The sequence below is a fragment of the Apodemus sylvaticus genome, chromosome 11, assembly GCF_947179515.1.
Source record: "Apodemus sylvaticus chromosome 11, mApoSyl1.1, whole genome shotgun sequence".
In the NCBI taxonomy this organism is placed as follows: domain Eukaryota; kingdom Metazoa; phylum Chordata; class Mammalia; order Rodentia; family Muridae; genus Apodemus; species Apodemus sylvaticus.
Window position 1 is genome coordinate 6,360,426 of NC_067482.1, and position 23,405 is coordinate 6,383,830.

Here is a 23,405-nt window from a genome sequence, read left to right on the forward strand (position 1 = left end):
AAGCCATTCAATTATATACGCTTAATTTATCCTTACCAAATTTCATTTAAAATTTAGCAACTATATACTTTAACTGTTTAATATTCTGCTATTTCAGGTGTGAGGGTTGTTCTTTCATTAATGATACATGAATTGTGTCTCAACACACTAAATAAACATTTCCAAGTAAATCATTGCTGTGTGTAGAAATAATTAACAGGTTTTAAAAATATCATTAAGTGACTGCATTCAGACATGACTTCACTGCCCTGGACTTTCAGGTGTGTGTTGTTGGCCAGGCTGGTGCCGCCTGAGTTCTGTGACTGACAGACAGGAAAGAGCCACTGAGGCATACATTCTAACTCAATGTAAGTGTAAGAACTGAAGAGGCCAAGAGTTTTCATAAGGGGACCCGAACCTCCAGGCCTGACCTTCGGTAACAAAGCTGTAGTCTTTGGCATGAGCAGTTTCCTTCACCATCTTTTCTGGGGCGTGGCTCTGGGCATCCAGGTCTGAAGGGGGGCACGGTGGGCTTGCAGGATCACGAGCTCTAGATGGCGGCACCTGCCCCTTCTCTAACAGCAGATGGACCACCTGAGAAAATGGAACAGTACATCATGAACTGAGGAGAATGAGGAACTGGATTACGCTTTAGGACTTTGAGTAGCGGGAGGTAATGAAGCAGTAACTAGGTGCTTGCTCTCCCCAAATACAGGCAGAGAGAAACAACATGGGAGCAGAAGAACGAAACTAAAGTTCTCAAAATAAAACTCTGTATGATCTTCTGCATGAAAACAATAAGAGAAAAAAAAGCTATTATCAAACATGTCAAAGGTGTGTGTGTGTTAGTGTTATAGATAATTTGGGTTTTGGGGGAAAGTTGCCAGGCAGTAATTATAAACATTATAAACTCCTGGTTGAAAAGGTATTTGAACACAATGAATCTAGCTTTTGGGTTGAAGGATGAGAGGAGTGAAAAATCACTAGAAATTCACACACGTTTCCGACACATTTACAGACGCAGCCTCCACTACTTCCCATCAGGCCGTCTGCTGAGGCAGGGCTACACATGGCACAGGAGGTAGGCCTCCTCAGTGGAGACTCTCCTCAGAACACGTGCTTCCTGACTTGAATGCTGTCTTGCTGACAGGTTCAATGAGACTGACATCTCCACACAGCTGTCCTCTAGATGATCACGGCAGTCTGATATCATGACCTCTTACCTGGCCTGTGTTTCTTAATGTCTCCACAGCTTGCTTGTGGGTAGCTCCCTCCAGACTGACTCCATTAACAGCAAGCACACGATCACCTGCAAGTCGAGGAGTTGTTTTGGAAGATGTGAATTATAAAATAGACATTCTAAAGGGTTTTTAGTACCCAGGGTCTTATTTCATGTTGATTTGGAGAGAACTGAAGATTGTTCAAGTGTTCCCGATAATCCAAAAGAATGTGGAAAGGAAACACTGTTAACCTCAGTGGATGTGACAGTGAGATCCTGCGCTCTCTAGGCTGGGACATGTGACCCCGCCTCACCTTCCTAAGCGCAGGACAGTAGGTGTGCACCACCCACCTGACTAGAATAATGTGACCATATAGCAAGACTTAAGCCATGAAGTCCGAAGACGGGACGCTGAGTGCGCTCTGGCAGCACATTTCTAGGGCGCACTACGTGACACTCAATCAGGGACGCCCCACTTTTTCTCCTCTGCCCGGCACCGTACTGCTGAGCACAGTGAGAAGCCACGGAAACTGTAGTCATTTTCTGCTAAGGGATAAGCTGCAGGGTGAGTTTTTGCTGTGGCGCCAAGTAGTGCTTTTTTAAAATAATTTTTAATTTAGTAATTTTAGATTTGGTTTATTTATGAGTACTTTGCTGCAAGTCTGTCTGTGTGCCACATGCATGCAGCAGCCTGAGGAAGTGCTGAGCCTGCAGGTGGATGCTGGGAATCAAGCTCAGGTCCTTTGTAAGAACAACAATTGCTCCTAACCACTGGGCCACCACTCCAGGTCACAGATCTTTAAATGTTGCTTTATAACTAAGCATGTTCCTTCCTGACTTTAAAACTCTGTAATGTCTTCTCTCTTTTTGTCTTTTCCAGACAAGGTCTCTCTGTACAGGCCTGGATAACCTTAAACTCACCTCTCAGAGGCCTGAAAACTCAAGAAATCTGACGCTTCAGCCTCCCAAGGACTAGGATCAGAGGCATGCACCACATTTGGTCTTAATTTCTTATTTACTGGGATGTTTGTGTATGTGATTTCTGCATCCATATAGACACCATACCTTTGTGAATTCTGCCATCTGACTCTGCTGCTCCCTTTGGAATAATGGCTTTCACATAGATACCACCATGTCGGACGCTGGTATTCACACCTCCCTAGATAGAAAAGACAAGGTGGCACGTATTGACATGAAGATATTTGCATGCTTTCAACGGTGCGTGCTAAGAAAGGTTCGAATCCCAGACAAGGCTGACTCACATCTGCATGCTCAAATGATCTGGATGATCAGTAGCACTGTAGCTACATCCCCAAATGGCAAAGGCCGTTTGCTCTTTTGTTCTCTCTCTCAGTCTGTGTGTGTGTGTGTGTGTGTGTGTGTGTCCCCTTTACTGAATCCAGAAAGTGTCGATATGCTGCATCTTGACTAGTAAGGAACTGTTGCCCCTTTCTGGGTCCTGCATTATGAGCAAGCAGAAAGCACTGTCCATCTGTGGAAGACCAGCGTAAGAGCTTAACCACAAAGAAACCCCCACTATTAGACTGTATCTGTGAATCTGAGAGCATATGCCTCGAGTTAAGGAAAGAGCAGCTTTTCTCTTATCTTAAAGGAGGCTAAGAATGGTGAGGTACACCTTTAATCCAAGCATTTGGGAGAAAGAGGCAGGTGGAACTCTGAGTTCCAGGACAGGTGGGGCTGCATGGATAGATTCAGTCTCCAAAAAACACAATAAAAGAAAACAAACAAACTAAAAAAAAAAAAAAAAAAACTAAAATAAAATTAAAAAAGGCTGCTTTGGCAGAAAAAAATTTGTGTGTGTGTGTGTATTCATACATTCCTGCAAGTGTACATTTATGCATTTGTGTGTGCATGCATGCATCCGTACAGGTGTACAGTCATACATGTGCGTGTACATGCATGCACTGATGCAGCCATACATTCATGGGTGTGCATGTTACTCTACAGGTTGATGGTGGGAGTGTTCTTTAATTGCTTCTCTGATTTTTGAGTTAGGGTCTCTATCTGAACACCAAGCCTGCTGTCTGGGTTGGATTGGATGATCAGCAAGACCTGCAACCCTTCTGTGTCCCCTGTGCAGGGCTGCAGTGTGCACTGTGTACCCTGTTTTTAATGTGGGTGTTGGTAACTGATCCCCCTGACTCATCTCCCACGATGGCTCCACTACATCTTTAAGGGCTTTATGCAGTGGCCAGTGATCTTAAACTATAACTAATAGAAAGCTGCAGTTCTGGAATAACATATTATAGAATTCTAAACTAACGTTATCAAATAGTTTATATATCTATATCTATCTATCTATCTATCTATCTATCTATCTATCTATCTATATATATCTGTTATCTTAAAGATATATGGACAGTTTTGGAACCTCTACTTTTAAGGTTTGAAATGTGTTACAAGGGAATATATATTTTAGGAAGAATTAGCACATTCAGATAGAACAGAACTATCCATGTTCTTTAGTTATTCACAGGATAAAGAGATCTCATCTCACAATTTCACATGTGCAGAAACCGTTAGATATATACAAAAAATGACCATACATTTCATATTCTGCACATGATATGCTTAAATTAAGCAAGTACAAAATGTATGGAGAATAAGCAATTCCTATTTTTTTTAAAAACTATCGGGGAGAAAAGGAGTAGTGTAAACATTTTAAATGAGTTTTAAGATAGCCATTCTTAGCTTTTGGAAGCATTTGACAAGTGTCCTGTCTGAGTCACCCTAAGTCAGCTAAGGGGTTGGGCTACAATGGTGTGCTGGGGATGAAGAAGAGGAGGCGTGGAACCTTGTCAAACAGTACCGTGACACTTATCCCCAAGCTGCCCTCAGCTTTGGCCAGCTCAACCTCAAACATGTCTCCAGGCTTGGGAGGTGAGGCAGGACAGGTCGTAAAGCTCATTTTGTTGCAAGTATTCAGTATGGAGGAAGGTTCCTTGACAAAGAAAGACAGACAAAGGAGGATTTCTCATTAGAGCCCAGGCAAACTCTCAGTGGAAGCAAACACTTATGGGAAAAAAATTTCTAAAGCAAGGTATTAAGGAACAGAGTATATGGTCAAGACCATGAAGGCCGGGCGATCTCCCGACACTGTCAGTTTGGGGACACTCACTTTACTGTTTAAGAACCTGACACCTGGACTGTGAAGCGGGACAAAGTGAAAGGAAACAGAACTTAAGCTTTGGAAGAGCCTTTGGAGTGCTTCCTGTCCTGAGCTTGCAGCACGCCCACTTCCTTTAGGAGTCAGCCTGCACCAAGGAAGCAGACTAATCCGAGTCTAAGCTGGCCAGCCTCAGCTCCGTCTGCTCGTGCTCGCAGATGCAGTCTAAGCATCAGCTAAGTGCTCCTCCTGAGGGCAGAGGGCTTCTGTGAGGAACGCTGCTGCATCCTCTGAGGAGGAGAGCTATGAGCTTTCCTCTAAAACTGCTGCTGCCCGAGAGCTTCCTGTCCCATCACGTGGAGAGTGAGGCTTCTGCCCTGCCGCTTCCGTCTCCCGCATGGAACCTCGGAAGAACAGAGGTGGTCCATGGCAATCTGCCATACGATGAACTATCCACGAGCAGTTTTTCAGATATCAAAGTTCTCTACAGACAGGCGTTTAAATATGAACGAGCTGAAACTTAATCGGAGCGTAGCCACTTCAGGGTTGGTATTCAAAGGCTTTGATTGCCAGTCAGCATCAACTGCAGCAGCAGTCAGGAGAGGAAGATACAAGCTGCTCTTCCTGTCCTGAACCACGTGTGCATCCCGCTAGGTCACACCCTCTAACGGCCTTGCCATTTTTCTGCTCTGTTAAATGAAAACACAGTGGCCCTCCCCAAAGAGTTAAAATGGAACCATGCCTGTTTTGGTGTCTGATGGTCTTGATTGCTGGTGTAAGTGCAATCGTCGACATCGGAATCAGCACAGTCAGGGTGCTCAATCACGTTAGAGATGCCGGGCCGCCTGGCCTTGCTTCGGTTACTGTTGGAGAAGGTCTTCTCAGTGACCTTGGATGTCACAGATGGTGACGGGCTGCTGTGCTGTGGTTCCTGCCAGCCTCGGTCACCTAAGTGGCTGGCAAAGTAGCCATTGACTTGACTCTGGGACAAGCTGGCACTTTCGGTCCTGGAATCTTGAGAACTGAGACTTCCTTCCCGCAGGCCCCCAGAGAGCCCGAAGGGACTCTCTGGGATGTGACGCAGAGAGCCTCGTGGCCAGGGCTGGTCCTCTGCCTGGTCTGTGGCACCGTCCTGCAGGTAGCATGGTCTCTTTGTGTAGCTTTTCATCCCATTGGCAAAATGTACAGGAGTAGAAGGCACTGAAAGTTAAGATCCAAAGGGAGAATACTAAGTCAAGGACACACGTGCCTGTAGACACGCACCCACACCCAGACATACACACAAGTCAAGGACACACGTGCCTGTAAACATACACTGACATATACATCTAAGCACACAAATTCACACACATACGCATATATATATAATAGATGGTGTGTGTGTGCACGCACACACAAATGCATGCATGAGATCTTACGAAGATAGGTGGGAAGACTTTACAATGAAATCACATTCACAACACGCAGAGCAGGCTGTGAGCTTCTTTGGCTTCTGTCTCCTCACAACACTCTGGTTTAGCGCTTATGTAAGATGCCCTTGGTCCCATCTCCATTTTCCTTTCGGAAGATTTTCTGGTCTCGGAGATAACTTACTAATGTGTTTGTTACATTGATTGACTGCAGAACTGGACGGAACCCAGGGTCTTGCACACGCGACATCCCTGAGCTGCACCCCAGGCATCTGGTGCTGTGCACAGCACATGTCTGCGTCTCATCTCTGCCTGCTTCTGCTGTCTTGGCAGGCTGTGCTTGTGGCCCTTGTCTTTTTGTTCCATTTCATTTTATTTATTTTTGAGAGTGTTGGAACTCAAACCTAGGGCCTTATGAATGTAAATTATCTCTCTCCCACAGAGCCTCAGCCCAGACAGATTCTGTGTTCTGGACTCCAAGGAAGGAAGGGCCATCTCTAAATCCTTACGCACAGTCTGTACCAAAGCCACGTGTGAGAACTGCAGATGTGATTTATACAATTATTGCAGTTTCTACGTACTGACACCAGGGGTAAAAGAGCCAAAGAGTACTGAACAGAAATAAGACAATAAAAACAATCTGGGGGAAAAAAAAATCAAACTTCTTAGGAACAAGATAACACATGGACAGGAATCTAAACAAACTTAGAAATGTCTATGAAAAAATCTATCTTTGTATTTCTCAAGAACACGCAGTTTAATTCAAAGGTTCTGTCCCCTATTTGGGGGGGGGGGGAGACAGAGAGAGCGAGAGCAAGAGAGAGAGACAGAGAGAGACAGAGAGGAAGAAGAAGAAAAGAAGAAGTCGATGAAGAAGAAGAAGGAGGAGGAGGAGAGAAGAGAGAGGAGAGAAGAGAGAATGAACTGCTATATATTAAGAATGTGCTCTTGAAGTGCATGAGCTGCAGCCCATGATGGAGGTGTCGTGACCAAGAGGCTACGACCAACAAGGTTACGGCTGGTGTCTTATGGTGGTGGAGCAGGGCATCTTCTGTGCATAAGCTCTGACGTGGGATGCCTTAGCAAGACGTTCCCAACACGACGGAGTCCCTTGGCCTTCAGTTCCCGGTCTCCTCAGCTGTAGGAAATAACTCTGCTCTCTAAATTACCCACCCATATGCCCTGCATGGTGGTGCATGCTGTAACGGCAGGATCGGGGACCTGAGCAGGAGGATGGCTGGTTCAGACCAGCCTACTACTTGTCAAGTAGAAATGTCTAGTTCTTTGCAAAGTTAGTTATGTCACATGATGTCTGGCTGGGGCACACAGGTGAAAGGATGTCTTGCTAAAACAAACACGTGAAAGAATGTTTTCCTGAAGCAGACACAGGTGAGAGGATGTCTGGATACAGCAAACATGTGAAGAGAGGACCCATGAAGGAGTATAGATTCGACCCCTCAGACAGTGGGAGAGGAGCACTGAGCATTGATTTGGTTTGCTCCGCCTCCTTATTCTTCCCTAAGGACAAGCTTGTATTGGTTCACCTTGCACAGCCTTGTTGAGCTCAACTTGAGGTAATGCAGCCATTGAGAGAAACTCCCAAGAACTGCTCTCAAGGTTCCTGCACAGCTGGCCGCTTCAGCAGCCTCACCCCAGGCCAGTTGGCGAGCCTGACAGTTTCTTCAGGATTGAACTACAGCTGCCGGTTCACGCCTGACTGCTGAGAGGACTAGACTGGACTAGAGCTGCTGGTTCGTGCCTGGTGTCTGCCTGCCTAGAGGACCAGTCTGCAGCTGCTGAGTCGTATTTGGTGTTCGCTATGGGACTGAACTGCAGCCAAAGAAGATGAAGCTCGCCCCCAAAGAACCATTGCTGAACAGGTCCACTTCCTCTGAATCCTAACAACTTTTCTCTTCCACTACCTCTGCTGGAGGGGTGGGCTAGAAAGATGTTGAACTCTTATTAAAAGTAGATTGCAAAAAAAAAATATGCCTACAATATTACATAGTAAATTCTAGACAAACATGGGCTACAAAGGGAGACTGCCTTAAAAAACTATCCCCCACAAAAATAACTGGGTAGGGGTATTACTGCACCACAGATATAACTGGGTGGGGTACTACTGCACCATAGATATAACTGGGTGGGATATTACTGCACCATAGATATAACTGGGTGGGTTATTACTGCACCACAGATATAACTGGGTGGGGTATTACTGTACCACAGATATAACTGGGTGGGGTATTACTGTACCACAGATATAACTGGGTGGGGTACTACTGCACCACAGATATAACTGGGTAGGGTACAACTACACCACAGATATAACTGGGTGGGGTACTACTGCACCACAGATATAACTGGGTGGGGTATTACTGCACCACAGATATAACTGGGTGGGGTATTACTGCACCACAGATATAACTGGGTGGGATATTACTGCACCACAGATATAACTAGGCGGGGTACTACTGCACCACAGATATAACTGGGTGGGGTACTACTGCACCACAGATATAACTGGGTGGGGGTATTACTGCACCACAGATATAACTGGGTGGGATATTACTGCACCACAGATATAACTAGGCGGGGTACTACTGCACCACAGATATAACTGGGTGGGGTATTACTGCACCATAGACATAACTGGGTGGGGGTATTACTGCACCATAGATATAACTAGGTGGGGTATTACTGCACCATAGATATAACTGGGTCGAAGTATTCTGCTATTGCAGCACCACAGGACCAAGACAACCCCTCCGTCTTTAGTGATGCAAGTGAGGGAGAAGCGGCGAGTGCACACTGGTAAAACTTCTAGCTTGTTTGCACTTTGTCTTTTAATACATTTACACCATGATAAGATTAATCTAGCTTCCTGAAGAAAAAATTTACATAATCACATTTCAATTTTGGAAAACAAAACAAAACAAAACATGCTTGTTTGGTCAACATCTAAAGTGACATTCTTCTATCAGGAGCTGTTTCATCACCCTAACCTCTCACAGCACAACTATAAACAAACATTTTTTCCTTGGGTGTTTAATACTTGTCTCCTCTGATAAAAGTTGAATTTCCAATGAAGGCATGGGTTTTGCATTTTGTACATTCTACATATGCAAAAATTATCTGAACAAATGGATCCATTTTCCATAGGTCAGCTATCAGAAGAAAACTGAAGTCCTTTAAAGGAGGAGGAGGTTAGGGGAATATGAATTTACTCTGAATGCTTATTTTCCTTTCCTTTTTAAGCCATAGAGAATAACGTGACTTTAAAGAGAAAGTGATCTTGGAAGCTTGAAACTAACAGGTGCAACCTTCCTTCACGTAAAATGAGTAGGTTTAAGTGTGTGCTGGAGGGTGTAGTGTTTATAATCCACGTGTGCTTACAAAACATTTACAAAAATGCATGATATATATTTATACATACGCATATGCTCGTGGTTAATAGTTACTGAATACCACAGGCAAATGTTGTAAAATTTAAGAATCTTTATGTCATAGCACAGCACAGGAGGGTTTGGTTTTGTACCTTTTATCCCAGCATCTAAATTATACATGAAATTTACTATCTAAGCTATTTTTCAATGAATTTTTACTTTTTTTTCCCCCAAGTTCACTGAGATAGGGTCTTGCAATGTAGCCCTGGATGGCCTGGTAATTGTTATGTAGCCCGAGATAGCCTTGGAACCTGTGGTGATGCTCCTGCTTCACCTTCTCTGACGGTGGGATGATAGATATGTATCCAATAACATTTCTAATGTTAACTTCTTTAACGCATTTCCAGTATCTCAAGGATTAGAGTCACACAATCCCTAGCACTGTGCAATCTCAAGGCGGTAAGTGCGTGGTGGAGACACAGGCTGTGTGCTCCAAGGTATGTGTCCTCTCCAGTCCTCAGTGATTCTGTGTGAGGAAGGCAGGCAGGAGGAGGCAAACAGGATAGATGGAGGCTTTTGCCTGTTTTTCTTTTTTTTTCTAGATTTGTTTTTTTTCCAGACAGGGTTTCTCTGTGTAGCCCTGGATCTCCTGGAACTCACTCTGTAGACCAGGCTGGTCTCGAACTCAGAAATCCGCCTGCCTCTGCCTCCCAGAGTGCTGGGATTACAGGCATGCACCACCACTGCCTGGCTTTGTCTGTTTTTTTAAGCAGTAAGAACATAATCTTTTTGCTTTTACTACATTTCTGGTTTATTATTTTCCTTCTCAGAAATGTTGACATTTAGTCAGGACATCACAGGTAAGTGTTATATAACCACACTAGTAAGGACAATGACAAAAAGGTCTAAGTCTTCTAATTCTCATGGGAGTAAGAAGAGAGGAAACATACCAAGCTATTGGGATATTAGTGACCTCGATTTTATACACCTAAATTCAGTTTTGTTGCTATTAACAAGGGCGCATATGTTATACTGATGCATCAATTACGACAATTCTGGCGCATGTGGCGGACTGCTGGGGAGGCACTAAACAGCTTCCGTCCAATTTTCCGGGCTAGCTCATCAAGGCGCTTGTAACGGCGCTTGGGCAGCATTACCTTTGAGTGGCTTGTCTTTTGGCTGGGAGATGACAAGTGTGACGTCTTCAGGTGCATTCTGCAGAATGTCCACGGCAGCATGGTAACTGACCCCTTCCAGACTCACACTGTTCACAGATATCAAACGGTCTCCTGGAAGATACGCCAGCCAGTGCCCGTCAGCAGCAGAGCACGGCTCATACCAAACCTCAGAAATTCCACCCTTTCTCACCATTATGATTATGATTATGATTATTGCTGCTTTGTCTACAGTTTGTTCTCTGTGCAAATTCATCCATTAGAAAGCACATGGGAAATTTTCAAAATGTCAAGTACCAGGCTTTAAGCATCCGTCCAGGTCAGCAGGTGCCCCAGGGGTAACTGCACTGATGAACACTCCTAGATCCAGTCTTCCCATTTTTTCCCCACCGATAATTTGAAATCCTGTAAAATACCACGTTAAAAAGAGACTTAAATGGTACTGATTCTTTTAATGACTTGTGATTTGTCGGCTAGAAACAAATATAGATACTTGGAGAAAATGATTAATGTGGGAGACAGGGCCACTGTTTAGTCCCTGTTCTTAGCATCTGATGACCAGGGTGGAGAGTGGTGGGCTAGAGTGGACAGTCAGCGTCTTGGTGAGAGCTGGTGCCCAGGACACGGAGACAGGTAAGGGCAGGGGAGGGCAAGAAGCCAGACATCACTGAGGTGCACGTGTCTGCAAATGGCACAAGGAAACCCAGGGGCTCGTATGCCAACCAGTAAGTAAAACACAACAGGAGGGGAAGGTGACGGCCAGTGGCTGGGTGACAGACCACAGCCCTGTGTCTGAAGGCTGGCTGACCTGAGCGCTGCCTCCCCTTCCCCTGTGACTCTCACAGAGACTCACCTAAGCCATGCTTTGGATCTTTCTTCAGGTTCACCAGTGTGATCTCCCTTTCTGGTGAAGAGACAATGCTCCATCTTTTGCGCAGTGTATCTATTAAAGGAGTTTACAGTAAAAAAACAAAAACAAAAACATAATAGATTTAGGCACTTAGATTACTGGCTTACTCTAATTTAAAAAGCAGTATAAATATTAATCGACTGCTGATGCTGTTACCATGCCAACAGTCGGCAGCACTGCAAGGCACTGAACCTTCAGACACAGGTTTTCTGATTCCATCTATCTGTTGCTGCATAGCAGATTGTTTCAATTTGACAATTATCACACTAATATTTTCTCTCAGGGCCTGGCAGGGATGGAGTAATTGTAAAACACAGGCACTGCTCTGGCAGAGAGCATAGCACCCTCTGCTCTATGAGGCATAGCACCCTCGAGGCAGCTGTTGGGGGTACTGCATGCTTGCGCCGTACTGACATACGTGCACTGGACTGACATACGTGCGCTGTACTGACATACGTGCACTGTACTCAGGCAGGTAAACTGTGCAGATTCACAAAGGAAAAAGGAGTTTCCCTCCAGTATGTCTGACATATTATTTACAAATTAGTGAGATATTATTAGTAGGTTCCTGAATAAAATAGTAATAAAATCAACTGAATTTGTGTGGATTTTATAGAAAATAACAACTTGTCCAGCACATCTCCATTCCATGGACTTCGAAGTACTGTTTTCAGATGAACATGAACAGTTAAACTTTTCCAATCTCACAGCTGGTAGTCACCATGCAGAACAATGACTTAAAAATATTTAATTCAGGGAAGTAAACTCAATTAATTAAATGAAGTCCAACATCTGAGCTACAATTTGCTTTTTCTAATTTCTTAATGATTGTTATTTATCATTTCCAAAGATCTTAATTAAACCAGTAAATTAAACACTTAATTGCAATAGTACTCAAGAAATTGCTACATTCAACAATTTGAGGACATAGACACACACACACATACACACACAGGCATTTGCATACATAAATGAGTCATTCACCATGACTGGTCTGTACATGAAGGTAGCCATGGAGGTGAGTTTTAACACAGCCAATTTTTATAAATTAAAATTTCAAATTTAAGTCCATATTGTTCTTAACCACATTAATGCTTTTTGAAAACAAAACAAAATAAATCCAAAACACAAAACCCAGACATTCTGGCTTCACTAAAGCACAAACCAGAGTTTGCTTAAACCTCCACACACATTCTTCTAATAACTAGGACCACTCTCAATGCAGACCTTTTTGGCTTGCTATATGTTCCAACATTTAAGACCATGCATGGACGTCAATTAGCGTTAATACGTTAGTGACTGACGCACAGTATATATTGATGCCTCAGTAATAAAAAGCATGCCTCAACACCTAAGTTCTTTTTCCCAAGGAAACAATGACCCTTATTTCCTATCAGCAGTGATTCTATCCCTGTGTTTTAAGGACCATCTTAGTACAATCAAATGCTCTCTGTAGCTCAAACGCTCAGCTTCTGGAACTAGAGCTCATTGGTAATCGGCAACAGCAGTAGCAATGTGGTATTGCTATTGACATCCTGGTGACATTACATACAACATTTCTGGGTGGCGTTTGGGGGCTCCGTCTGTAAGAGGTGGTACTAGGAAAGCACACCCCCTGTTTCCGAGCAGCTTTTACAGCTACATATTCTCAACATTTTCTTCCTGAAGTTGGTAACGAGCTTCAGTTTTCATGTGGATTAAACATAATGCAGAAGACAACCCATAAAAAGTTAAGCAAGCAAAAGTAAGGCCATGTTAATAACTGAAATTTAAAAAGTATTTAATTAAGGTGGCTAGGAAAAACAGCTATAATCAAAGTATGCTGCAAAGCAATTACATGGTAACAGTGGCTTTGAACTTTTCACCCCCACCACAAGTTTCAGATTTAAACTCTTAGTGCATAAGGATTTGGAGATTTACAAACTGATGAAATTCATTACTCCATGGTACTTGGAAAGTCGAAATGCATGCAGCTAGTAGAAAATCAGATTCCCCCGTCAATAAGGACAGGATAAAATAAAATAAAAATTAGGCAAGGTGGAAATGAGGTTACTCTCATGCTGGTTGTAGCTTAAGAGGAAAGGCATTTAACCTGGCTAGGTTGTGAATGGAAACTCAGCCCATGGTTGTCAAGAACAGGGCCACCTGCTGCTTCCCCGTCTTTCTGCTCTCTTCACTTTTATGAATGGTCTTGTGAGGTGTCTGGGATGGGTACGAGGACTTCTTTCAAAGAGTAAGAAACCAAGCTTCTCATTTCTACTTCTAAGAGGTTGTTAACAGGATTAAGTCTTTATAATACTCATCTGATTAATAGTGTGTGTGCGTGCGTGTGCATGTTTATGAGTGCACGTGTGCTTGTGTCATGCATGCACACATTCTCCCTAACCAGAAGCCACAGAGCCTGCTAATTCAAATGGTTCCTGACTGTGCCTTTAGTACTTACTCTTCTATTCTACTGTCATACTGTCTACTGGAGAGCTTACTGTCCATGTTTACTATCAGGCGCTTTGGGGGGTAAATAAAAGAAGGCATTGGCTATGGCTATGAGAGTCACTAGGACAGCAAGCGTGATGGCGCCAGACTGCTGCTGTTGCTGTTGGAAAAATACCAGAGTTGATAATCAAAGGGAAAAATAATGTCAATCAAGTGGCTGGGTTCTCAAAGCAGGTGTTGGGCCCACAGAGCAGTCCTAGGAAGTGCTGCAGCCTTGACAGTGGTGACAGCTGTGACAGCTTCTTCCTGGGTATTAAGGGGGTGATGGGGTAGGATGCTCCAAATGACGACTCTGTCCCAAGTCAGAGGGTCACAGAAGGTGAGGCAGGGAGATGCCTGGAGGTGAGTGAGAGAGAGAGCCGGCCAGCAAGAGCTGCAGGAGGACCTGTCAGACAAGGAGGCCCTGCCACCCGCCCCTCAGCCTCCTCCCTCCCTCAGCCTTGTGGAGTCTGCGGTGGCAGATCAGGACAGCCTGCAGGTTTACACACAGGTGCGGGTACTTCAGCATACACACCAGCCAGTGCCTTTCCTCGGTTCCCTGTACACAGCAGATGCTCAAAATACTTATCTACTTGTATTTTTTCTTAATCGGGAGTAGTTCCTGAGGGAGCATCCAAGCAAACGTCAAGTTATCTGCCTAGAGTTCTATTCAAAGAATAGAGCTGGGGAATCTCTGTGAGGTAGATACTTCATTATGAAGACATTTCTGAGGTCTTTTAACTACATTAAGACGAGTATAAATATCAGGAGGACTTATTCCAATATTTTTAAAATAATTCTCTTTTCCTATTAATATGTACCATACTACCGCAATTGTAACTACTTAGAAGTAAAGAAGAAACCTTAACTTGAAATGTCCGGTTCTATACGCAAAGCAAGCCTGCGCTATACCCATTCATATCGACATGGGAGAGTGACTGGACTGTGTGTGAGGCCTCCTGACTAGGACCTGCTTGTCTCCCAGGAGTTCCTGTGGATGCTGTGTAGTCTTCAGATAGCATGCTTGGTAGTGGTGGATTCTATTACCTAGAAACAGCATTCTTTTTCCCTGACGAGGCCAAAAGCTATCCTTGAGATGACATCTTCAGGAAACAGGGTAGGGCTTTAGTAAGTAAATAGTATTTCAACTACTTTTTAAGCCAGGCAAATATCTTCTTTGCATTACAGACTCAGCCTGAGCCCATATTGGGCAGCCGTAGGCTTAAGATGGAAAGGCTGGGTGGGAAGATGCTACGGTGATGTCATTCCTAGTCTTGGGGCGAATGGGCCAGGGTCGCCATACTGGTTAAAACGAGGATCTTTCATTGTTATGCTATTTTTTGTTTGTTTGGAGAAAGGGTCTTACAATGTAGCCCCATGTTGGGCTGCAACTCCCTAGACAAGGCCTGCCTCTGCCTCCTATGTTCTGAGATTCAAGGCATACACAGTGACGCCCAGCCATTATACTACTTAATCTGCTATCCACTATGATAGAGAAACCTGTTTTTAAATTTCTGTGTCAGCATATTACATATTAGCTAAGGCAGCTGGAACCACACACCAGCCACCGGAAGCACACGGTCCACAGCCTGGGGAGGCGTGGCGTGGATAAACATTTATCCACACTGAGTGAAGTGGTCCTGTGTCTGTCTCCTCCATTTACTTATTCATCTACCAAGTTTTTGTCTGCTCGGTTTTCATGCTCACTTTGGACTTTTAATTTTAACCTTCAGCTTTGCAGATATTCTTACTGAACCTAACAGGAAGACTAGCTTTCAACATTACAATGGTCCTTAATATCAGGTTGAACATGGCATAGTGTAGGATTTTATTTATTCTTGAACACTGTATTACTTAGCATTGGCCATGATAATTACCATGAAATTAGATAAAGTGAATTTCAAGGCCTGCACTATGTTACTTTGGACCAGAGTTATTTCTTTATTTCTTTTCTTTATTATTGCTTGTTTTTTTTCTTTTCTTTTCCTTCCCTTCCTTCCTTTTTTCCTTCCTTCCCTTCTCTTCTTTCCTTTTCTTCCCCTCCTTCTCTTCCTCCTCCTCCTCTTTCTCCTCCTCTTTTCTTCCCCCTGAGACTGGGTTTCTCTGTGTGGTTCGGTTGTCTTGGAACTTGCTCTGTAAATCAGGCTGGCCTCAAACTCATAGACCACTGCCTGCCCCTGTCTCCCAAATGCTGGGATTAAGGGTGTGCACCACTACCAGCAGCAGAAGTTTTAATTTTCAATAGAGTTTTAATTGCCTTTGGTTGGGCAGATTCAGAAGGAATTGTACAGAGAAAGATTGTCTGAGTCTCTCCACAGCCAAGCGACTGGCTGGTGAGCAGAGGCTTCTAGAGATTTGACAGGAGAAAGTTCTTACAGTTCGTGGATAGTTGGTACAAATTCACATTCTTGTCTATGAGAATTTAATGGAAAACACATGTGTGCTATCACCGAGAAGCAATTATTAGCAACCCTTCCCAAGGCTTAGCCGTTTACTAACAGTTCACAGTATCATGCCAGGAGGGTCTGGGGCGGACCAGAGCTTGTCTTTCAGACTCTGCATTCAGATCATGGCTCTCATTTTCGAGAAGGACAAGGATGTAACATCAGCCCCTGGCAGACAGGAGTCTGCAGGAGGAGTCAGCTGAAGTCTTAGGATGCCAGGAGGGCTCAGCAAGCTCTCAGGGCCTGGTAATGCCTATTATGACCACTGTGGACGTGGTAAAGTGAAATCACACCAGCTGCACAGACGCCAGGTAAGAGGCCTGCCTGTCAGCGTGCTGCGCCCTGATCCCGGCCCACGCACATGCTTATTTAGTTGGACTCTGATGACAGATATGGCTTCAGCTTTTTTGAGGATTGTCAATGGGGAAGGAAAATACAAAGAACTTTCGCCCCCTTCTTCATTCCCCATGAGTACTGAAGACAGTATCTCTAGTCTCTGAATCAACTATCTGCAATACACACTTTACTGTCTTGAGTACCTGGCATGTTGGTTTCTATGGGAGAACGAAACATGTGAGCATGCCCGGGCTGGAAGTTTTGGCCACAATAGCACAATTTCATATGGTCCAACCTGACCTCACAGCACCAGTTCTATATGGTCCAGCCTCACTCTAGAGCACCAGTTCTAAACGGTTTAACCTCACTCCACAGCACCAGTTCTATACGGTTTAACCTCACTCCACAGCACAATTCTATATGGTCCAACTTCACTATTTCCTTTTTTGCCTTTACTACCAGGAAAAATAGAACTAAATTTAGAGTCATCAAATTCAGCTATATCATTACTTCTTATTTTGAATTATGTGCATGTGTGCCTTTCTCTCTGGGTATTTGTATGAGAGTACAGGTGCCCAGAGAGCCCAGAAAGGGCATCAGATCCCCTGGTTGGAGAGGCAGGCCTTTGTGAGCACTGTCTGGGTGCTGGAAACCAAATCCAGGTCCTCTTCTAGAGCAAGTGCTCTAACCACCGAGCTGTCTCTCCAGCCAATGACATCACCAACTTTCATTGCAAACCTTTATTCTCACCAGGCTTTTCATTAATTCGTCTTTCAGGATTTAAGGGTAAGACTTGGAACAAAGTAATGTACAGATAGATACTAATGGAATATTTTTTTCTTTCCATAAAGCTGTTAGAAAGGTCAAATAAGTCGTAAACACTTTAAATTATAATAAACGTGACTACAGACTGAAGCCATGTGCACACATGGTCTCCCCTCCCCTCCAGCTCTGTCTCTTGGGGTCTAAGTGGAAAAGATTTGTGTTTAAAGTCTTCAGTTCTAACGCTCAGGGTAAGACTCAAAACTGCCCCCAAGTGTCCCCTGACCTCACGCTGCCCCAGGAGCTCCTACGCCAGCACTCCTGCTATTCATTCTGCTTATGTTCCCATGTCTCTAATCTCACTGTGCCCTTGATCTAAAATGCTCATCTGGGCTGCTGTGAGAAAATCCTCCTCTGTGAGGCCGTTGAGCACACTCCCTTGGCATTCGAAACAACAATAACAAAATTAGCTCAAGCAACCCCTTCACATTACCTCATGACTTTCCCTCCCCCGACTACTACCATCTCAGCCTTCCCAGCAATGTCCTTTCCTAACCTCTCACTCATTTCCTTTATTAGCAGCATCGAAACCACAGGTGCCAGCGCGCTGCGATGATGCGGAAGAACGCCACGCCCCTTTACAGTGGCACAGGCCTAAATCCTTGGCATGGGACCATTCCCACACTTAGTCCAGATCATTACATATGGAACAAGAAGAGAGAGAGAGCATGATGGAAATGAGGGAGAACAGCTTGTACACCTACCATTGTCTTTAAAGGGGACTTGGGATGAAGATTTTCCAGAACTAGGCAAACTCATTCCTGTGGTATAAATTACATTATTAGACATTTTATAAAATGGCCAGAAACTACAGATTTTTTTTTCTGAAAAATTCACAAAAATTAATGAAACATTAAGGCAGCCCTGTTTCCCGAGATTTGCACCGAGAGAAACGTCCTCTTACCAGGGGCATACTTACTATTTCCAAACAGTAATTAAGCATGTTTACTTGCTTGGGCCCACAAATTTAAACTCGATTGTGCTGTTTCTGACAATGATGGATACATCAATGTGAAACATTCCTAATGAGATGAGTTTCAAAAACACTTGTCCGAATGTTAAAAGAAAATGTGATAGTAAGAATGGATGAAATAAAAATTTAATTCTGAACATTAAGCAGGTCTTATAGGTTCACTTTAACTCTGAGTCTCTATTCTGTGTTTTCTTTTTTGAGACAGGGTTTCATTTAGCCTAGGCTAGCCTCAAACCCACACATAGCCTTAACCTCTTGGCCCTCTCGGCCTCTACCTCACAGGAGCTGGGACGCTGTGCCATGCACTCCTGCTGCTACCAGGGCTTCCTTAAGAACAGTGGTAACTCCCCTGTTGTATCAGAGGCCTGTGGTGCAGACCGAGGCCTTGCTGACAGGGTAGGCTTGCAGCTCGGAGGCCTCACTGTGGAAGCGTAAGGTGAAGATCCTATCCTGAAACGCTGAGGGTCTTTCTCACTAAGTTTCAACATAAGGCTACCCTACGGGGTGAGATTGCCCTGTAACTGCTCCAGTTATGCTACAAATGCCTATCGCCTACCGCGTAGACTTCTCGTGTCACTTTACTTTATATCTCCAATCCAACTACAAAATGAAAAGTAAGTTTGAACCTCAGAAAATTAGGGCTCAGCTTTGTGTCTAAAGAGAAAACCAAGTCGATGTCTTTGATGACACAACAGGAGGGATGCTCTATCTCTCTGCTCAGCTTCTTAGTTCTGAGCATAGTTTAGCTTCCTGTGCCCGAATATCTACGATTCTTGATGGGGCTGCACTGGGATTTCCTTTTTAAGATGCCAGAGGCACACAACTGTTCAACCTGGGGTGATGCTCAGATATACACACACAAACGTGGATGTACGCTTTCATAGAGACAGCCTCCCGCCCCTTTAATGGGGATAGGGTCTTGCTATCTCACAATCTTCTGATCTCTGTCTCCTATGCTGTAGTTACATAAATACAACACCCCACTGCACTCAGAGTCACACAGTTTCAAAATCTAAAGTAATTAACAGTCCCCAAGTAACAAGTAGGTAGAATCTGAAAAATAGTTAAGCCAATTAAAAATTGCCAACTGTCAACCACAGAGGTCTGCACAAAGTGAACTAAGGTCTTAGAAGCCATTAACCTGATTTTAAACTAAAAGAAACCTAATTTATCCTTCAAAAAGCAAGCACAGCACTATGCGAGCCTACTCTCAGAGGCGTGTGGGAAGCAGCCAAGGGACCACAGCGCTGTGTGCGGGTCCCGGGCACTCTCTAGGATGCTCGTGGCTGTCCCGACCAAGAGCGAGCTAAGGGGTGCTGACGTGAGCAGTCCCATATTTTACTTGAGGCACTTTAGGTATTCACAGCCTGAGCGAGAAGAAGGCAGGATCCACAGCGACAGCTCGGCTCGGCAGTGAGCACGGCTCTGCTCGCCTCGCTAGAGCGTGAGCTACGGGAGGGAGCAGAGAGGCAAGCTCGGCAGCGCTGACCTACAACATATGCTTGGCCAGGGTCTTCAGTGGGCGAGTCTGATTCATGGCTCCTCCTCTCGGGGCTTCTATTTAAACTGGCAACAGACTTTGAACTACAGAGGGAAGAGGAAGGCAGGAGGGGGAGTGTCAATGCAAAAGGAATATGGTGAAAATGATAAAACGTCTAAACGCAAACAAATGCACGACAGGGGGGATTTAAAAGGGTCTACTTTGGGTTAGTCAATCATGCTCTTACTTATTATCAAGCTCTGGGAGCTCTGCCCGGGACTCTGTGTCAGATCTTGCCATGGGGTACGGTGGTTTTCCCACCAGCTCCGCAAAGGCTTGTGGGAGGGGCTCCATGTTAACGACCTGTTTCCGGTGAGGACAGAGAGAGGCCTGACTGAGATCGTGATAGGATTTGCTCATCCCTCTAGGCTTTTCCTCCCAGGAAGCTTTGTCATTCTTCTCTTTGGAACTGTTTTGCAGTGGCTGGTAAAGCGACCACTCTGAGCAGGACAGCCTCTTCAGAATCTCGGCTTGAACTGACAGGGGTCGGACGGCAAGCTTGTTGAAGGTGCTGCTGGCCAGACTGCCCGTGCTGATTGCGCGGCCCATATTAAATCCTCTAACGGACTCTGCTTGCAGGTTCAGGCTCCTAAACGAGGCTCTCTCTACAAGGAAATAGGATTGCTTTACATGATGGAAACACCTTTATGAGAAGAGTCACTTTAATAGGTGAGATACAGCATGCAGGTTTTAAGCATTAGCTGGTAGCTGTAAAGTTGGCAACTGAGGGTTGCGGAAAGAGTTCCACGGCCCTGCTTTCACACAGCCCTCCATCCTTGCAGCCTTCACCGGCCTAAGCCCAAGCACTTCCTATGCACCTATGGCTCTCCCCTCCTGTGATGTCTGTGACTTAGGCCGGCACACCCAAATCCCTTATGGCTTTCCACACTTACAGGGGACATTTAACACTCATAGTGTTTCTGCTAAAATACCAGCAAACTAAGAATGGGGAGAAGGGGAGAGGAAACCAGACGGGTAGCCATGTCTGGAAAAGCAGCTCTGCGGAGGAGGGCTTTGCCCAGAAGAGAAGTCCTTCATCACTGTTATATTTTTTAAAAGCTGAGAAGATGGTGTAGCCCTCTGTGAATACACAAAGGAACCGTGAATGAACACAACCGTACACTACACGAGCTGAGGCTCAGCGATGCTGGGGTGAGTGTTTAGGACGAATTTTCAGGTTATTTCACCGCGATGCCAACCCCACCTTCCTGTCTCCACCACCTTCCAAATGAACGAGGACAGTCAAAGATTCCCCCCATCTCCTCCCCTTTTTGTATCTATAAACATGAATTGTCTGTACTTAAATTATGTTTACTACTCAATGAAGACCAAAAATCCTGCTTTTAGAAGGTAAATTTAGAAAACATTGAGGTCGAGCCCCTGGTTCTTCTCACACAGCATTTGGCATTTGAAGCTCTTATGGAAACCACTGTATCACACGCGGATGACTAAGCAAGAGTTTCTGATGATTTCCCTGTTTGAGAGTCAGGCTCTCCGGGCCCCACAGTGACTGCAGGGCAGGGGTGCGCTCTGTGGGCAGTGAGGTGTGGTAGCATGCCAGACAGATGGCTTATGCCATCTCTCTTATCTTCTACTCCCTACAACATTAATAGCATTTAATTTTAGGTACACAACAGGTGGAAAGGAATTGTGACTTTAATGTTTATGCATCAAAAGGAGCCTTGCGTTAACAAGCCCCATCACACACCAGAGGCAGGGGTCCTTGTCTGTGATCGAAGCCCAATTCAAGATCTTCAATCACACCACAGACTTCCCAATCATCTTAAATTTAGTGTGTGGGGCTTTTATTAGAGCCTTAACATGTATGTATTCTCTTTTACTATGAGAAGACTCTTCACTCTAAGAAGAAAACAATCAATTCAAAGACGGCAACACCAAAGATGGCAGGGACAATGGTGACCACCAGTTCAGTGAGGTTTTGTCTCCTAAACATGGCAAGGATGGTGGTCCCTTTCAGATGCTCACAGCTACCTGCCTCAGAGACACAGGATATGAGTGTGAGCACTGCTGATCTCATCCACCCTACTGCCTTCTACTGGAACAGACATCAGCATGGACCAACAGTTAAGACAATAGGAGCTGCAGTCTAACACCAGTGCTGCTGCTTGCAGCCTTGTGGCTGCACATAAAGTTTGCAACCTGCACCTTCCAATCCGCTTCTGCCTCTGCTCAGTCCCTAGGCACTAGTCCACAACTCACTTCCCTGTGTTGTGGACGTTCCCGCAGGCTACTCTGAGAACAGACTTGATTTACTGTTATTCCCTAGTACTCGCTACCTAATAGTAAGTGCTCAATAAATGATTTGTTTCTTCATTCTGTGAAAATTGGCCAAATGTAAACTCTTAACTCAGGAGTAGCACTGCCAGCCGTGAGGAGAGCAAGGTTGCGCCCCACACTGCACTCTAATTACTCCACCATTTAACTAGGTAGGGGAGGCAGTTTCTACGTGAAACCTATTTCCCTATTAGTGAAACTGGGACTCAACGGCTCTAGGGTTTGTAAAGAATTAGCATTCTCAGGTATCAATAGGTGACAGTGTTAGTCCACCAACTTCCTGTGCTAGTAATGAAGTGAGTGCTTCTCACTTGCCTCATTCGGCTAGGTACATGGCTCCTAATACAACTCAAAGTGGGGGCATAATTCCTTTGGAGGTTTTATAGGTATGGCAGAGTATACAAACAATGCCATCCTGAAGTGTGTTCTCCACGAGGCCAGGGACAGACACCTGGCTATCTGAAACCTGAACTGAGCTTATGAAATATGCAGAGTGCTCTCTTTCCTGGAGTAAGAAAATGAGACTCTGAAAATTCAGTTTCTTTCCTAAGGCAGTTTGTACACGACCATGCTCCTACTATGTGGCAGGCAGTGTATAGCACAGACGCACACGGCACGGTGCCAGTGTAGTGTCTACTGCTGCCGCCACCACAATTACTACTGGTTGTGCCATGTGGCCGATTAGTAGTCGAGGGACTGATTAAATACTGGTGAGGATTGAACCGAGGACCTCACATATGTGACAAGTACATTTATATTCAATGTATGGCCAAGCCTGGTCTGCTGGATACACTTGAAGTGCTCTAGAGGTATAAATGTTACTTTGTAACAATGCTTTGATACTTAGATCATCACTGTAACAGTAATCTACAGACAGAAAAACTAAGATACAGAACATTGAGGCATGACGGAGGTTTCTGGGTCTCTTAACAGTCTGGTTTAAACATCAGAAATTTTACTTCAGATGATAATCATGCATGATTATAGTCAAGCATTCCCCTAATTGCAAAATCTAAAATCCAAAATTCTCTAGAAGCTGAAAATTTGAGTGCTGAACAGGCATTTCAAATAGAAGCTCAGTGCTTGATTTACTCTGACAGGTTTTAGTCAGAACACAAGACGGAGCATATAAAATTACCTGCAGACTCACGTGTTTAACGTGAAGATGAGACAGATTCTCTTCAGTGTCCCATCCTTCACACACACCTCCTTATGTGTCTGCAGATATTCTAACCTCTTATAAACTGAAAAATCTGAAACATTTTTGGTCCCTCAAAAAATCTGGATCAGGGACACCCAAGCTGTATTTTCTGTAAAA

The 23,405-nt window shown here is 44.5% G+C and overlaps 1 protein-coding gene across 4 annotated transcripts in view; it reads right to left on the reverse strand.

Annotated features, from left to right (window-relative positions):
• The window catches only part of Ptpn13 (protein tyrosine phosphatase non-receptor type 13), a 164,678-nt gene that overhangs the window by 36,880 nt on the left and 104,393 nt on the right, over nt 1–23,405 (reverse strand). The window contains exons 18-28 of one of the 4 annotated variants that reach the window (XM_052198663.1): nt 19,980–20,397; nt 19,742–19,836; nt 17,984–18,040; nt 11,149–11,238; nt 10,593–10,700; nt 10,278–10,409; nt 5,068–5,525; nt 4,014–4,160; nt 2,264–2,357; nt 1,203–1,288; nt 411–573 (exon numbers count right to left, since the gene is read on the reverse strand). In XM_052198663.1, the coding sequence (XP_052054623.1) occupies nt 411–573; nt 1,203–1,288; nt 2,264–2,357; nt 4,014–4,160; nt 5,068–5,525; nt 10,278–10,409; nt 10,593–10,700; nt 11,149–11,238; nt 17,984–18,040; nt 19,742–19,836; nt 19,980–20,397 (1,848 nt within the window). The remainder of the gene's footprint in view (nt 1–410; nt 574–1,202; nt 1,289–2,263; nt 2,358–4,013; nt 4,161–5,067; nt 5,526–10,277; nt 10,410–10,592; nt 10,701–11,148; nt 11,239–17,983; nt 18,041–19,741; nt 19,837–19,979; nt 20,398–23,405) is intronic. The other 3 variants (XM_052198664.1, XM_052198665.1, XM_052198666.1) reach the window with 3 other exon arrangements.